At 36.5% G+C, this 18328-nt stretch overlaps 1 protein-coding gene across 5 annotated transcripts in view; it reads left to right on the plus strand.

Annotated features, from left to right (window-relative positions):
- The window catches only part of STXBP6 (syntaxin binding protein 6), a 117260-nt gene extending 99136 nt beyond the window's left edge, over nucleotides 1–18124 (plus strand). For all 5 annotated transcript variants that reach the window (XM_041120710.1, XM_030003046.1, XM_030003055.1 and 2 more), the window contains 2 exons: nucleotides 12289–12446; nucleotides 14949–18124. In XM_041120710.1, coding sequence (XP_040976644.1) covers nucleotides 12289–12446; nucleotides 14949–14972 — 182 coding nt within the window. In that variant the 3' untranslated portion in view covers nucleotides 14973–18124. The remainder of the gene's footprint in view (nucleotides 1–12288; nucleotides 12447–14948) is intronic.
- The last annotated feature ends 204 nt before the right edge of the window (nucleotides 18125–18328 follow it).

The raw sequence follows: 18328 nt of genomic DNA on the forward strand, positions 1-18328 counted from the left end.
TACATAAAAAGAAATTGTATGCAGATGTAAATAAGATTCAAAAGCAATGAAGTGACAAACTAGTGTTAAATTAGAACAAGTTGTTATAGTATAAAATATTTGAAATTACTAGAATTAATATTATAGGCTTCACTGCAAGTCAGGAAGACTCAAAAGTATGGGGTCATATTTTAAGAGGTTTATAGAGTGCTTATAATCCACTGTTTCTTTTTTTCTTTTTTCTTTCTGTTTTGTCCTTTGGACAAAATTCAAAATTAGATGTATTCTTAATCTAAAAGTCTCTCTGTTTCTAAGTAATATGCAGTATTTGCCTGAATTTTTCTATTAGCAGCTGTTCTTGGCCACTATTGGTGTTAATGGCTATTAAAAGATTCATTTGTGTCAGAAGAAATTGCCTACCCCACATCAAAACAGGCGAAACTAGTGTAATCACTAGTCTTAATTTGAGATCACTTCTTACTCTGAAACCTGTGTTACTTTCCTGGGCAGAATCAGATTTTTACGAAGGTGAACATTGATCCATGACTTGAGAGTAGAGTGACTCTTAATGCTGTGTGATTGGTAAAAGCTAAATTAAGTGCAGAATATATACCACTTATATCACAACAGTTACCAGGCTTTGGTAACTCATGCTTCTTTTGAAGGTCATAAACTTTCCAGATTCAGGTGCAAAGACCTACAGAAGTGTTTTATTTACTTTCAGAGAAGGTGAAGTCCATGGAAATCCTCCTGTCCAGACTGAGCTAGGAGACTTCTAGATTTTTAAGGCTCAAATTTAAGTTGGGAAGCACATTATCCTTGAAAGATAAATTGAGCAATTGATGTTCAGATTTAAGTTCAGGTTTCAAGTATTTCAAAGTTCAAAGTACAATTAAATTAATAAACCCGGTAAAGATAATACTTTCTATGAATGTTCAGTCTTTCAGATCACTTAGTCATCCTTTCTGGCTGATAATTTAAATATTGAAATTATCTAGAGAACATTCCATTCATGTGATATGGGCATTCATTAAGTTGTAAGAGGGAATTATCTTATAGGATTACAATCACAGAAATACTGTTTCTGTAATCTACTTAATAACTTGAGCTGTTTAATAAGGCTTTTGTGTGGCTATTTGAGAGGTCAGAAAACTTTTATCTGTTTGGTTCTTTTTAGCAGCAGTTTCCTCTTTTATTCAAAAGAGCTCCTAAACGAGGCTGTCAGCACAGCACCAATACATGTGAAAGGATGTGCAACAGTCAGTTGGCAGGGAGGTGAGAGGGATGAAAAAGGAGGGGAAGAACGCATTCATCCTGTCGACCTTTATGATCAGCTGTTAGGTTACAGTAGTGATGGAAAGCCTTGGGCTAATGGTAGTATAGGAACTGTAACTCTCTGGTAGTGGTGATTTTAACAAAACAAATATGCTCAGTAAGGAGAGGCAGCATATGGAAGTGTGAAGTGCCACCATCAGTTGGAACTTTATCAGTCTAAATATTTTGATTTTGAAATACCTAAGCTTCCTGAGTTAGAAGGCTAGAGTTCACTTAGTCCTTCATTACTATTGTGGTGTTTCTGGTGGGTCATTCCAGACACATCTGTTCCTTGTTGTGAACAGTTTCTGTGACAATTTTGGTGGAGGAAGAGATTTGCCTTCATGTCTTCAGTGCTGTGTTGCAGTAATGAACAATTTTTTTTAATTAATTAATTTTTTTTTTAATGGCATAATTCTTTCTCCTAACAAAATTTATTGTTTTGACTGCTGAATCTGGCTAATATGTGGGAGTCACCTGAGCCCTGACAGCCTACGGGAAGCTTTCAGACTAGAGAAATTTGTAACTTCCTCTCTTGCCTTTTCCTTGGGGGAAAAAAAAAATCTTTATAGGCAGTTGAATTCCTGCCTGAATAAATGCCAGGTAAAGAACTTGAGCTTCCTGTGGTCATTTTCTTCTTTCTGAAGTGTTGTTTTCAGTGGTTAAGTACAGTTTGGAGGGTGGAGGAGGTGGCAGCTTTTGTGAAGTGCTCTCCAAAAGGAGTGACTAATCAGATACAAGCTACACTCAAGTTGATTTTTATTACTGACAGTAGCTGGTCAAAACAGATAGGAGAAATGTGCACAATTAGGAGAGAAAACATTCAGACATAAACGTAGTCACACCAGTCCTGGGTGACTGGGATGTTGCTAAAAGATTGCCCTTAAACGTATAGCTCCTAGGTTACCAGACCACGTTCTCCCTGAGGGCAGCTGCTCTTGCACAGCCAGTCAGTCTCAGACCAGACACTGCATTTTTTTGGTTTGCTTTGTTCAGGCCATTGCTCTTGACTGACTCCATCCTGACCTTGACCAGTTCTCACTCAGTCTTTTTCATTCTTACTCATGAACTACAACTTTATTTCAGCCTGTGTGGTAACAGGAGATGGTGATTTTGAATATGCTACTTAAATAGTCTTTTTGTAAAAACACAGATTGAGTTTGTAGCAGATACGGAATTTTCAAAGTCACCTACCTGATTTAGTGGTATGAATCTGTTGACAAATATGTTGTTCCATGCCTCCATTGTAGCACGTTAGTGCATTATGTTTCTCAATAATAATTAACATTACTTAATCAGAAGATCAATCAGTAATACTGACACAGAGACTATAAGCAGTACCTTTGTTTAGAAGAATCCTGTGTTTCATCTTCAGGGTATGTTGCTACCTGATTCTTCTACACACCCTAAAAGAAAGGTCAATACTTTGGTGAACTGAATTTGAAACAAAACAAAACAAAAAAATTGCATCTGGAGATGTGTAAACCCTTTGGATTGCCTTGACAGGGAAAAGGTCAATTAGACTTAGTATTGGTTTTGGCTGGGATGGAGCTCATTTTCTTCACAGCAGCCAGTATAGTGCTGTATTTTAGATTTGTGACCAAAACTGTGTTGATAACGTACCACTGTTTTAGGTGAGCAGTGCTTACACTGTGTCACGACCTTGGTTTCTCATTCTGCCTGCCCCCAGCAAATAGGCTGGGAGGGGGGCACAACCAGGAAAGCTAACCCAAATTGACCAGGATGATACTCCATGCCATGTAACAGCATGCTGAGCAATAAGAACTTGTGGGGGGGGGGGGAAGCTGTTTTCCCAAGGTAGCCACTACTCTGGGACTGACTGGGCATTGGGCTGCTGGTGGTGAGCAATTGTTTTTGCATTGCTTGTTTTTTGTTGTGTTTTCTTTTTTTCCCCTTCACTTACTAAACTGTTTTTATCTCAATCTTTGAGTCTTCTCACTTTTGCCCTCCTGATTCTCTTCCCTCATCCCACTGGGTGGGAGTAAGCAAGCAACTGGGTGGGAGCTTACCTGCTAACCAGAGTCAACCCATCACAGGCTTTCATTCAAAATAGGTTTTTTTCATAGTAAATATAAGTCTTTATAGTAGTTACCATCTTTTATCCTATATGAAATCTGTTTCCTCCTTCTGAGTATTCCTTACAGAAAAATATTCTGATTTTGAATGGAATTTGATTGGATATTTCACCTTGTGATCATGAAGAAATGCAGGAAATACCGGATTTCACCTACTGATAGAAACTGCTGAAAGGTTTCAACCAAAGAACGCATACTTTTTCTTTACAGGATGACATCAATGTCAGTAAAAAATCCACATGGAAGTTATCCCATAACCAGTGTTTTTTCCACTCAGCTGCTCAAAAGCAGCAAAGCTTGCAAGCTTTTTTTTTTTTTAACTCTAATGGCCCCTATGTTGTTTAATGTCACTATTTAAAATAAAAGGGTGCTAGCATCAGAGAATTTTTCCATTTTCTTCTGACTGTGGTAACAAAGCTTATCCTACTCAACTGTCTGTGCAAGGGATTTTTGTAGTCCCCTGCAGAATCATAAAAAGGGGTGGTTTTTTGCAATACATCTCTTTTCTAAATCTAAGATTTTGCAAGCCACATTGAGAAATTTGGATACACCTTGCTTGTTAGAAGTAAAAATACTGAACTGTTGAACCCTTAAGGTGATTTTTTTTTTTTTTTTTTAAAGACCTCATCTTTTCCACTTCTTTAAATTTTATTCCTTGTGCTCTGAAGAAGTCATTCTGTTCACGTGCTGCTTTCAGGTTTTGGTCAGCTAATGGTCTGCTGTGTTTCATGCTACCTGATTTTCTTTAATTTGTGTGGTTCTGGTTATAATATGTTGAAATAGGTGAGTTAAACAGCAGAGATCATCCAGATGCACTTATTTGGTATGTTCGGAGATAATATTATTTGGCCAGCTAAAAGTGGGATTGGTTCTTTTCTTAGAGAAGTTTGTGAAAAGAATTCAATCAAGATGATGTGTGCAAAGATACTCTTTGTCTCATGAAATCCCCAAAGCAACACGTAGTTGGAGACTTGGAAAATATACTAGATAAGTATCACTGTATGTTTACCTTGCTCTAAAACTTTTTTGAAAGCATCTGCTGATTCTTGTAATTTTCTTATATGTCCATCAGTTTTTGTTAAACAACATCTTCAGGAGTTTTCTTGGAACATAATGAACATTCAGACCAGATCAGACTAAAATCTGTTTAGCCTAGTATTTTGTCTTTGATAGCAGTGATCTCCTTAATTTGATATTTACCAAACAAAATTACCAATTTGCAATGCTTTTGGGGAGATGGGAGAATACACATCCTAAAGTGAAGGTTTAAAGCATTTAAATAGGATAAAGCGTGTTTGTCTGAAGGAGATCAAACAGCTGGCTTTAGTACAGTTCCTACCTGTAGCTAGATTGATTAAAATGAATGTAAAATTAGATAATAATACGAGCATAATACGTGCTACTATTGACAAACACTACTAACTGTAACTCAGGATTGAGACTTTCTGTGACTTGTTCTAGCTGTTGTGAGTCCAGAGCAATGTTATAGGAATCATCCAATTTCTGCTATATTCAGAAACAGTTAGTTTTTCTGTGGGGCAAATCCCAGCTCTCATCCTTGAACATGGAGAGGAGTTTTGCAGTGAAGCTGCTTGTACCCTAGTAGATTTAGGGGAGGTTTAGGGAAGCCTGTGTCAGGGGGTGTTCATGGGCTGCAGAGTGTGGTTACTTGTAAGCTGTTGATCAGCACTCCCAGTGGAGACATTTAGCTGGAACAAGTACAAATTCCCACACAGCAGCCCACGCTGGAGGATTTCTTCCCCCTCAGTTTCCTGCTGCTTGAGCCACACTACCTTCAGGTTTAGCATAACAAACATTATCTCTGCCAGAGAGATAACCTGCCAGAAACAGAATGCTAAAATAGCAGCCTTTCACTGACAGAAAGACACAAAAGGACATTAGGTAAAAAAAAACAAAAAAGTCTCCTTGTGACTGGAATGAGCTGTCATGCTGATAGATTTGATAAGGTTTTCTCCAGTCTATTAAAATTTTTTAAAGAAGTAGCAAATGAGTTTAGTATCAAGGAAGTACTGTGTATCTTTGCTGTGCATTAATTATGGGTAGGTGTTTTTCAGAACTTCTTATGAAAGCCAAGATGGGGTGGATAAAAAAGATTTGACAATTCAAAAAGAAAAAAAAATCCCCCCCACCCCCCAAACCCAAACCACTTCTACTTTGAGACACGCAAATGACTAGTAATTTTTATCAAGCCTGGAATTTGACAATTAGTGCTTGACACTGACAACTAAGACAACATCCAACATGAATAGCCATATTATGGGTAGGATTGAAGATTAAATGAGGTTTTCATGAGTTTGAATTCTATTTGCATGCGTAGAGAAGGTTTGGTATTTAACAATTATTTGAACCAGGTTGTAGTTCTGTGCTGAAAACTTCAATTGCTAGTTAACTTGAAATACATTTTTTTATCTTTGTAAGGCTATTGACCAAATCCTTCTGAAAGACTTTTGTAGACATACAGAGGGCAAGGAGTGCTGGCACCAGAGATTTGTTAAAAGCAAATTGTTCCCAACCAGCTTGTCTTCTGTGATGAAGTGACTGGCTCAGTGGATGAAGGGAGAGCAGCAGATGTCTTTTTTTTTTTTTTTCCCTTTACTTCAGCAAGGCATTCAACACTGTCTCCTCTAGCATTGTCATAGCAAAGCTGGGGAAATACAGACTGGATAGGTGGGCAACAAGGTGGGTGGATATCAAGGGTAATGGTCAGCAGTTCAAAGTCCAAACGGGAGCCAGTTACTATTGGCATTCCTTTTAAGTCAGCACCAAGGCCCATGCTATTTAACATTAAGAGCCTGGATGACATGCTAAGAGAGACCTAAGAAATTAATTGTGGTTCTTTAAGGGAAAAATTTAACTTTATTATATTTCTGAAGTTCATTTAGAAATAGATGTATTAGCTTTAAAAATTACAGAAATACTTGACCTGAAAGTACTGTTTATCTTGAGCATTTTTCCCATGCTTAGGTAACTTGCCAGTAAGAGATTTGGAACATGCGATCACAAGGTCAAAATATTAGCAAATTGGGGGTTTTTTTCTTTGTAATCTTCTTTATAATTTAATCAAATTTTATGTATGTATATGGAGTCTAATATTAATCATTGGTTTGAAGGGTTAGAAAACTGGTATAACTAAGCAAAGAATTTAAAGCTGGTCTGTTATATAAGTCAAAAGGATCATCTTTAATTTTAGATGGACATTAAAAAGGTGATCTATTTTCAAAATTCTCTTTTGAAGCTACAGTCTGTCTTTGTCACCTCCATTATTAAGGAGTGATGAGATAAACTGGAAAGTAATCTTAATTCCTAGCTATAATTAGAAATACAGTCTTAAGGCTTCTTTCACTATTCTTTCAGAAAACCCAGAATTTATATTAATCCTTCCCCTCTTAGTGTTTTTTATATTCGACTTTGGTCAGTTTAAACTGTTTTTTCAGTAGCACTTTTGAAGTAACTTGGGAATAGAAATAATGCTTATTATATAGCCGCTTCCCTTCTTCAGATCACTTTCCCACTTACAAAAAGCATCTGTGATGCTCCCTTCTTTCACAAGGATATGTTCATTCTTAATTGTTCAGCACCTTTCTTTTCACCTTAGAGTCCTTTAGGTTTTTTTTTTTGATATTTTAATTGTTCAGTGCTTTTAGTTCTTAAGTGATGAGTGCACAGGCAGTTAAACAAAACACAAAATAGTGAAGGAGAAAAAAGCCGTTCTTTGTATTTACAATCAGTGTTTCCAAAATTCTGTTGAAATTCTAGTTGCACCAGCATATCTGAGTGTAAATAGTATGTGTAGGCATAATAGTATGTGTAGGCATATAGGATAATTATGTTGTGATAGAGGTGGTCTTGTTGATGAACTGATTGTCATTATGCTTTTAACCTTTATTCAGTGACACAGGTCTGGTTTTATGCAGTTGAATGGGTACCATTAATACCTGTTTTCTTTAAATAAAAAGGTTGTTCATGTGATAGAACTTCTTAATTATTGTTGCTAATTGCATTTATTTCCTTCTCAGAAGGAGGTAGTTGCTAAATGCTGTGTTAATGCATATACAAATAAAAAGTAAATGCTTGCATTTACAAATCAGTCACTGTAAAGTCTTATCACTAACATACGGATAAATCCCTGCACTGAACTGAAATACATTTGATATGGCTAATAGAGAATACTATGAACCCCTTATGAATGTGTGTTAAAACAAAACGTGAAGACTAAATGATGGTATCTCTATAGACCAATTAGTTTCTTCAACAAACAGACCGGTTTCCATGCTGATTGATGATAGTATCTCCATATCTTTCATGTACTGTTGGGGTTAAGGATGTACTTTTCTCTTCTGCATGATAAAAGGCCTAAAGCAATGTCACCTGATTTCATGGGCTGCAAGACCCTCTGATATGGTCTGTGAACATTAGAACCAAAAATTTTAAAATTGGTCTGAGAGGAGCTGCGGTGCTTCCTGCAAAGTGTTATTTCTTCAGTGTTTGTGTCCATAAGCAAGTAATACTTATAGGTTCACTGGTCTAAAACACTCACACGAGGGCTGCTGCCCTTCTGCTATTTCTGCACCTTTGGGTCCCAGTAACGTTATGTATAATTATACAAGTCACTAATTGAATTTTCTAAGGGGAGAGGGGAGTTTAATTCCAATAGTTTTATATTTTGCTACAGCAAATTCAAAATCAGATGTATATTTTGCTTAGCAAATTGTATCACCAAGCTGTGTAGCTATGGATTGATTTGGAAATGCATGTTCCCTTCCTCTGGGTAGACAACTTCAGATAAGATGACAAAAAGTATTATATTAGAAAAAGCTGTATTAGAAGCAACCTTATTAAGCCACTTGTTTGAGTAACTGAAAATAAATCAGCAGTATGTTTCTTGCTTTTATATATAGCAAAATTAAACTGAAGAAACTCACTGAATTAAGATTGATTTGTTTAGTTTCAAACTGAAGTTGGCCTAAATATACATGTTCTGCTGATACTAGAAATTAATATTAACCTAATACTTTATATTAAACTCAGTATAAATACATATTTTCCCCATGTGATCTGGCAGTATTTGCTCCACTTAGTGAGTCTGCAAGTACTGTTAGATAGTGAAAAGCTGTGTGCTTGCCCTTAATGGAGACTTCAAAAAAAGCTGTTTAGTAAAATGACAAAATATGTAAACTTTTCTATTTTCCTTTAATGTGTATTTGAAAGAGAAAAGTCTGTAGTCTCAACTGCTGGGATGTGTTCTACAGAGCTATAGAAAGATATAGGCACCCCAAAAATGGGCGGATCCCTGTATACCTTAGAAAAAGCAGCAACAAAAGCATGTGACTCTTTCTGTTCAGTGAAGACTGTAGCCATGCAAAATTTGAGATCACAGACCCTTGGAGTTCAACATCTTGGGAATAATGCAAGTGCTTTTCTCCTAAAAACAATTCAGAACATCAGCTGACCCATACCCATATTTTGGTGGTGTTTATCTCATCTTGCAAGTGTTATAAAATCTCTTTCCTGAGAAGAAGTATGTGAAAAGCTGTTGAAAGTCTTCCATTGAGGAGCTTGTGTTTCTCACCTAGTAGATGAGAAGTCCTGAAATTTCTCTAACTTTATATAGAGAAAGAAGGGGGGGGGGGGGGGGACAAACACCAAAAAAACCACCCACCCACCACCGAAACAAGGTGGTTAAGAGCAGTTGTCACGTCTTTGGTAAAAACTAAGCAAAGATGGAAAACAAGATTTCCAGACTCTAGGAAAGAGATGTTAACTGTCACATTTCTTTGAGTTTTTCTTAAGTGGCTCAGTGCAGGTGGTTGGCATGTTTACACCTAAGTGGGTACAGTTCAGGCAGTTTTGTTGTTCAGTCATGGAACAAATTTCTCTGGAGATCTTGAATCGTAGTAGTTATGTCCTGAAGAACAGCTTAAAAAGTTTGCAGGTTGTAGGGGATTTGTTCATAGGAATGATTCTCCAATACATCCAGTACAAGTGTTGCTATTCTTGCAGTCATACTAATATAAGGACAAGGCATAGTCAGTCATACCAGAAACCACCTACACATGCTCTAGATATACACCAGTGAATAGACTACTGACATATGGGTTTCTGTGTTGCTCATAGATTGGGGTGGGTTGTATTATTTTACTGATGTTCCATTGGAAAAGATTATCCAAAACCTCAGAATAGCAGCTTCTGCAAGTCACTGCCCATAGAAAAATACAGATCTTACCTGGAGAGAACATGATACTGTACTATCTAGAAAGAAAAACAATTATTATTATTGTGCCAAACTTCCAAGTTCGTTCTTCTCTGCTGAAAACAATGTGGAGAAATAGATACCAATCTTTGGCCACAAATCCTGGTATTTTCAGGAATATAGAAAATACAGAATGTTTTCATTCTGCAGTTTCCTATTGACATTGACAGAAGGTCAGCAATCTGTGTTAACTTCTACTCCTGAACACGTTAAGACTTCAGAAGATGCTTAGTTTTATAAACCTCTCCATGTACCCTGCTTCCCTTGAATTCGGCAGAAGGTTTGTGATCTTGTAAAGCAACAACAGAGTTAATCCAGTGTTGAGAGCTTTTAAAACTCTTATCTTAGAAAAGTAGCACTGATTTATACAAGAGGTTAAATCCTGTAGGTCACACCACCAAAAAAGGGAAACTTATTTCCAGTGTGGTGTTGCCCAGTACATGTGTTCATTGGAAAAGTTACCTGAACTGACACCAAAATAATCTCCTAAGAACTGGCTTTAAACTAGCAAATTATAAACAAAATAACAATTAACTGAAAAATCTTGAAGTGAGAAAGTGTACAATATTTAAAGTTGTTCGGTTTTATTATCAGACTCCTCAGTGTCTGAAGAGAGACCACTTGAAAAGATAAAGTTTCATTTCTGTCTCTGCAAATTCCAACTCACGGTATTCTCAGTTATTCATCTCTTTAACATTAATGCCAATCGTTTTTTTCCTTCTGTAAATGCAGCCTTTTTGTTCCATGCAACAATAGACAAAACCAAACCTGTAGCTGTTCCACATCCTATACATCCGTTATTTTTTTTATTACTGATGTGAAAAATGTAACAATATTGGTATACAGGAGGCCAGGGTGCTCTTTGCTTGATATTTCTCATCACGTGTGAGTCACTGTATGTAGGTTCTTGGGTCCTTCCCCTGCCTCCACAGTTTGATACTAGTTGTGTTTTAGTTTAATAAAATTTTAAGGCAATTTTTTATCTGAAGAGTTCCTGCATGTGCAGCTTTGTACTGTTGATTCACAGGCTATGTGGGGCAACCTTCAGTTTCGCTCTTCATTGTTTGTTTGCTGTTTCTAAGGAAAGGAGTGTTATCTCAAAAATGAGTCTGAATGGGTCTTTTGTTCTTTTTCCTTATGAAACTAATAGCAAAATAACCCTCAAATTAATGTTAGGGTTTTATTTTTAACCTGACAATACCTTTTAAGTAGACACACTTTTCAGACTAACAATAAAGGCAGTAGGTTTGTGTTTATTTCCACTTGTCTTTGTACGTAAGAACAACAGACTTTGTTGTAACAGCAAATTTGCTGTAGTGCTCAGTTCAGCTTCGTGTCTTGAACTGGTTTCGTACCTTTACCAGCATAATTCATTTAAAAGTGTTACTTACATATTTGGTTTTAATGCTGTGAAAAAAAGGCTCCGTTTGATTACAATATTTGGGGCAATTTAGAAAACTGGCAGCAACAGTGAGCCTAGTAGTTAATACTCTGTCTGTATTGGCTTTCTGGCTTTCACAGTGCCTTTGTATATGTCTAGACAACAAACTGCTAGATAACAAAAACCCTGTAAGGTAGATTAAGTTTTTAAAGCTTGTGGAAAACACCAAGGGACTACTGTATTGTGAAAAGATGAATTTTTACTAGTCCTTTGGCTGAAAAGGTTAAAGGGATAGGACAAATTTTTTTTTTTTTTGTCTTACATGTATTTTAATATGTACCAGTTCATACGGGTAACATGCAGCTTCCTCTTCAGAGTTTTCAGTTTGTACTGTGGTTCATATTATAAACATTGATCAGCAGCATATTCCAGAAAGAAGATAATCCCTTCTGTTGAGAAGCAGTGTAGAAAGGAGTACTGAAAAGATTGATCATTTGAAAGGGATGCAGTTCTGTTGAAAACTTGAAGAAACTACTACATTGTGTGCCAGAGAAGAAACAGAGAAACTGCTAAGTTGATTTGGATGGTAAAGCTCAAGTTTTAGGAGATACTGAGCCTTGCTGGGACTTTAAATACTAAGGTTTAAATAAAGTATGTTGTCGCATGAAACATGGCTGGTGCTCCATGTGGAGAAGGGTCAAAGTTAGATAGATCAGAGCAGCATAAAATAACTGTAGTAATAGTGTTTTGGGTGCATTTGTAAATGAAATATTATTATAATAATTATAATATAGAAAAAAATGGTGAATTCATACAGACATCTCCTGCGGAGTCAATTATTTATTCTCTAGGGAAACAGTGTAACTTCCAAAGAAGGTTTATCTATATTAACATGATAGTGTTGTGAAGAAGCTGTGTGCACTTGTGAACAGTTTAATTGATTTAGTAGAATAGCTTCCTGAAATGATGTATGAGCATAAGGCTTAAAAAATACTACATAGCTAAGTTACGTCCACGGCTTCCTTATATTCCCCGAGTATTATGTTGCAACACGGTACTTGTTTATAATTTGCTCATAATATGGTTTGTGTGAGAAAACAGTAACTTATCCCATTATCCAAAATGCAACTAGATGATAAACTAGCAGATAACACATCAGCTCTAGAACATTATAAATTAAAATAATTGTATTTAATACAAAGCATATATATATTTGGGTGTTCTAATAGTTTCTTTTGATATTGCAGGAAACAGTATACTCCATTCAGCAGCAGACAGTGTGACAAGTGCAGTACAGAAGGCAAGTCAGGCTTTGAATGAGCGTGGTGAAAGGCTAGGTCGAGCAGAAGAGAAGACAGAGGAGCTGAAAAACAGTGCTCAGCAGTTTGCAGAAACTGCACACAAGGTAAGATTTTGGTGGTACGAGGCTCTGAGTAGGTCGGTCACATGTTCCTTTACTGTGAGGGGAGGAAGCTCTAGAAAGAATTGCAGTCAGTCACTGTTTACAAACAGCTTGCTGTTTTCCTTGATGCTCTTCCTCACTTGGCAGTTTTCTGGTTTATAACTTCAGTCCGTAGGTCTGAGGTTTTCTGCATTGCCACTTGAATTGAAACTACCTATCTTCACCTTCCTGAAGCATATTTCAAATCCGTCTTCCCACTACTGCTTGGAACTATTCCCCATACTTTGTGCAGCAGTATAGTGAAATTGCTGTTAATTTCCTCTGATAAGCAGTCATAGGTCTGTGACTGTCTGTTTCTGAAGAGGTATCTTTTTATGTCTGGAAATGTTAGTTATGAGGATTTTGAGGAATTGTTCAGTCTCAGGAATGTATGGACATTCTCTATTCTTGGTGGAAGGTATTGATAGTACTATGCCTGTTGCTTCTGCATGTGCATAATGGTGCTGAGCTTCCATCTCTGTGACAGAAATTCTAGGCATTCACAGCATTCAGTTTGGTGGTAGAAAGTTTTCTGCACATGAGCAACCATTTTAGCATGTAAGTGTGATAGATTTGCTGCTTAGGACATGCATTAGGCTTTGTCACGCTTATGCCAAACAGTGCCTGGCTACTGCATTAGCACTAGAAATCCTGGGTTGTTATCTTGCAGTTCTATACAAGCCTCTGTCTTATATAGTCTTTAAAATTCACAAACCAACTTATTTTCATTTTTACCGGGATAATCCTCTACTTTGTGGTCCATTTGGATTAGCATGGTTCAGCTTAGTGGCATGAGTATGGTACGAGTCTGCTCTTGGACTCTTCCTCTAAGGCCATCTTCTTCCCCCCTCCCCCAGTGATGATAACTACGCCAACTCAGAAAACCAACCTTATACAGCAGCTACCACCCCTTCTAGGGTAGGGGGCAACAGGTTTGGCGCTTTAGAGTAAAGCATAGAGTGCTGCTTGGTAGGGAGTTCAAAAATGAAAAATGCCTCTGATAGTTGGGCCGCTATGAATGTTGATTAAGATTTGAATAGGTTTCATTAGTGTGTGTTGCCCTTTCATCTTCCACGTGTGCAGAACAGCAGTTCCACAGATGAAGCCATGCTGTGAACAGAAACAAATCTTTTCAAACAGGTTGTGTTAGGAAAATCTTATTTTAAGAAACTCTCCAGATTAAAGTATGCGGTAGTGTAATAAAAATACCATCCTTGACAGCCTATGCTGTACCATATTTAGAAATGTTTACAAAATAATAATTCAAAACAAAAATTGGGGGGGGAAGCAGCAGGAACAGTGGAGAAGCTAAAAACATCCACAATACTTTTTTTTTTTTTTTTTTTAATCAAATAAAAAATACAGGGAAATTCTCAATCAGGATTTTGTACATAGTCATTTGAGTTTACATGTCTCTGTGACAGAAAGCCAGAACAGTTTCTGCAGGAAATGCCTAAGTGATGCAGAATAGAAAAGGGTAATCTCTAATTCGGACTGTGTGCTGGACTGAGATTTATGAAACCTTTCTGCCAGTCCAGTTCTACAGATTACCAGTCTTCCTTACGTGAGTGTGAAGGGCTGTGTGCTGTTGAAGCTATCTCAATTACCAGCTGCCTGAAACAGGAGTGTGACAGTCTTTCAGTGGATGATACTTAAGGATTTGTAATAAATGCTTGGGTTTTGTCTTTCTAACAAGAAAATAGCATCTTTGTGTTTGAAGAAAACAAAATATAGTTTAGTTCTTAGAGGACCATAAATGCTTATCATCTCAATGATCATAAGGATAACTTAGTAAAATGGGGTTTACAACGCTTTTTCTTGCAATTTTTTCTGTATTGGTGCCCCAGGTCTTGAATTGTATCTTAGAGGTGCTGTAGTCCTGCAATTCCTTTACTCTTATCTCACAGAAATGCAGAGGGCAGCCACCCAAGAATGTATTAGGTTAGAGACACATTTTTTTATGGTGGTGTGCTTTAGTTTGCAAGAGAGTTTTGTTGGGGTTTTGGTGGAGCATTTAGGAATAAGTACAGTGTTGCTTATTGTTAATATTCCTCTGGTTAAGTCTTTGAGGGGCAGCTGCTACTTGGACCTTAGATGTTGTTTGTACAGAAAAGAAAACATACTACTCCAGTGAAACCAGAAAAGCAAGGTCCAGCTGAGTATTGCTCAAATGGCAAAACTTTAACTTTCTGGCAAAACAGTGACAGTGAAGAGAAAGGCACCAATTTCAACTTACTAGTGTTTGTGAACACTTTGTGCAGCAAAGCAGAGTTCCCATTTTGGTTGCTTTATAGTCACAGCAAAGGGAACAACTCTGCATATCTGTGTGCAAAGAAGTTATGGATTTCAGGCATCTTTTGGAGAATTTGATTTACAAGCTTTTCTCATCCAGACTAGCCACATTAGCTTGATATACCTATGGTAACATGTGATCTCTCTTTAATTCATTTTTTCTTTATTTTTCAGCTTGCCATGAAGCACAAATGCTGAGATACTGCCCAAAGTTGAAACCTTCCTGAGAAACTGGAAAGGCTACGTTCAGCAGTTCTTACAGGAGATCCAGACTTCTGTGTGCTTTTTTCTTCCAGTTCAGTGGAGATGCATTCTTTCAGTTTCTGTGCAGGAAAAAGTGTTGCATTTCTACCTTTTTTGACTTTTGTTCCTCTTTTGTAATATTGCTACACAGTCCTGCAGTACTTTCTACCTGTATTTCAGTTGTTACAGGAGTGAAAGCAAACAGGGGAACTGGACCAAATGACAAGTTGATCGGGATTAAAATAGTAATATTCTTTCCCATTTGTACAGAAAGTTATTTAACTGGTTATGGACGTATGTGTGGAAGTAAAATCCAAAGAAGGGGTATACTTTTCTTCATTTTATGTAGCATCAGCAGGATGTGAATGTTGGAATTAAACACCTGGGGTTGTAATTATTGTGGAGAACAGGCTGCTTTGTCCTGGGAAACAGAAAAACGTGTTTCTTCTACCCAATGTAGGAAGTTTTGCATGTGCCATCACCAGCATTCAGAAGTGCATATCTGAATTTCATAGGGGAATCTGTTACCAGTGCTGCATTTTGAGTATTTCTATTTTCCCTTCAGGATTGATTATTTGAATAGTATAATGAAACCTGCAGAATGTATGCTTGAGGTTTCAAAATAGAGGAAAAAAAGTAATTTTTACATCTATACACACATAGCTGTGCCTCAAACACAGTCTAGAATTTAGCAATCTGATATAAAATAACATTTCATTTTCTTTTTACCTGTGATTCTGTGGCTAAAGGTCTGTGTAAATGACAGTGCAAAGGCCTGGGAAAATGAGAATGCATCATTTTCCAAGTCACCTCTTTTTCATAAATTCTATAGTAGGAATTTTTTGGAACACTTCAGAAATTTGTCTGATTAGAATGACTTCTGTGTTAGCTAGTCGTCTGATTTTTAAAATAGAGGCTTTCAAAAAGCATGTCTTGGTACATAGAATCATAACTCCTAGTTTGGGTCTCAGTTTTCAATATATATTATCACTGGAAGGGTGACTCCCTACTTCACTCTGTATTCACTATATGCAATATATGCACTGTATTCTCTTACAAAAATAAGTAGGTTACTCTTTTCCTTCACAGCTGTTTTCTTAACATTTTTAAGATGTTCTAATATGCTTCTAGAATGAAGAAAAAAAAGAAAAAAAAAGATGCTGCTTTTTTTTTTAAAAAAAAAAAAAACCAAACAAATGGTAAACTAGAAACAGAAATCCTAGCAGAAGTTTCAGCCTTCATCTTCTGAAGATGCCTGCTCTTCATTTCTGTCCTCATCTTACTGGAGAGCCAGAAAGCTGGCATTATATGAATGTACTGTAGTTTTCATTTTCAATGTAGAATAAGATTTTTGCATTATTGATGACACTTTAAACAGTCTAAAATCCTCAGAGCAGTGCTTGTAAGAGACATAAAAGCTTCTGTAGTAATTGAGAATATTTTAGTTACTGCAAGCTGAAGTAACTGAAAATCTCTTGGAAATACCCATTTTGTAAAAAGATGCTTGGTTTCAGGAAAACATGGTCATTTGAACTAAGGACACTGTCTAGTTAACTGATTGCATTCAAACTTTACATCTGTTTTTTTTTTTTTTTTTTACTGTAATTTAAACTGGTTTGTATGAAGCTTTTTATTTATTTTCACACTGGGAATTGAGAGAAGGGGTAAATTTGTCATCTGTGTAGTACCATACGATCATTTAGATCTATTTAGCGTCAGCTCTAACAGTTACTACATCCAACACCATCAGCTGAAAAGGAATTTGGCCACATCTGTTGTAAGTCAGAACAGGCTCATTAACAACATGAGTTCTGAACACTCCATTGAGCTACGTACAATTAATGCTTGCCCCGGAAATGCCAGTAGCTTTCTGAGCACTGCTGTAATGACTATGGGTATTTTCTGCAAATTAACCAGGAAAACGGTCTCTCATTAGAAATTAAACTCCTGCTAGAGACCAAATGTTAGGCTGTTTTTTAAAAATAGCTGCATTAGAAATTAGTCAGGGAGTACATTTTTGACCACATAGCTATCTTCTGTTGTCATCTTTTCCACTCTAACTTTTTTAACTATATTCTGCTGCTAACCTCACAAGTCTTTCTCTTGAGAGAAAGAAGGAATAGGTTTTGAACTACTGCCATCTAGCTGGGCTTCTAAGCTTGTCAATAATTTAGAAGAAATGTCTAAACCCCAGATGAGATAAACCTGAAAAGAATTAGTTGTTTAAATTCACATGAGACATGGTTTTCAGGTGTTTACATGAATATTGGCTGGACAGGACAAGGTCACAGTTGCACTGCTAAGTTCCAGACATTTTGTGAGTTGAACTGTTCTAAAACATTACTTTAGTCCCACTAACAGTTTTTCAGCATATTTTTTTTTAATATCCTCCAGTTAAATGTATTGTGTTATGTATCATAACTCAGGACTTCTATCCAACCATCAAAAGCCATTTACTATGGGAATTCTGAGTAACCTAGTGTTATTGAATGAAGGAAAAGCGGTTTGTCTGTGTGTTCACTTTGTTCTTCCTGTTCATTAACTACAAGATTGGTAGTTTTTAGGGAAAAAAATATCAGAGGTGTATAAATGTCTATCCAAAGGTAAATCTTACAGCATTGCAATTTCCTTCTGGAACTTAGCTTGTAGTGTATACAACCTAGTATTATTAGATAGTCATGTACATAACATATACTATAATGCAGGTTAGTGTTTCACATGAAAGAATGTATTTGTAAATTGTAACAATATCAATAGTTTCTTTATCTTTTTAAAGTTCTGCAAAGAATAAAAATAATGTATTGTTAGACGAGTACTGTACTGCAAACTCTGTCTTAAAAGGCTACTTTTGTGTCTAGCAAAAGTTGTGCATTATGTGAAATATTAACAAAAACGTGCTCTCTAAAAAGTGATCTTAAAGGTAGGTAGGTTTTGCTATGATATGCCAGAATTGTAATACTTGCTGGTGTCTATTGTAACCAATTCCTTGAAAGTTCTCAAAGATGTAGAAATTATTTTGTGCCATTCTGGGGGGAAAAAAAGTGGGACCTGCTCTCTTGAGTCATTACTGGAAGCCCTGATTTTGTCATTAAATACTGTAACTGTGATCAAAAGAAAATTGTCCTTGGATTATTTGAGTTACCTATTCAAAATATGATTTGTAAATGACATTTTTATATTTCACTCTAGGAGAATTTTATTTCACTCTAGCAAAACTGAATAAAAATCAGTTTCTGCTGTAATGATGAAAACTTTCTCTAGAAAGAATACTGTCATTGAAAAAGAAGTAATGGGAACTACGTTAATGGATT

This window comes from Aquila chrysaetos, chromosome 2 (assembly GCF_900496995.4).
Source record: "Aquila chrysaetos chrysaetos chromosome 2, bAquChr1.4, whole genome shotgun sequence".
In the NCBI taxonomy this organism is placed as follows: domain Eukaryota; kingdom Metazoa; phylum Chordata; class Aves; order Accipitriformes; family Accipitridae; genus Aquila; species Aquila chrysaetos.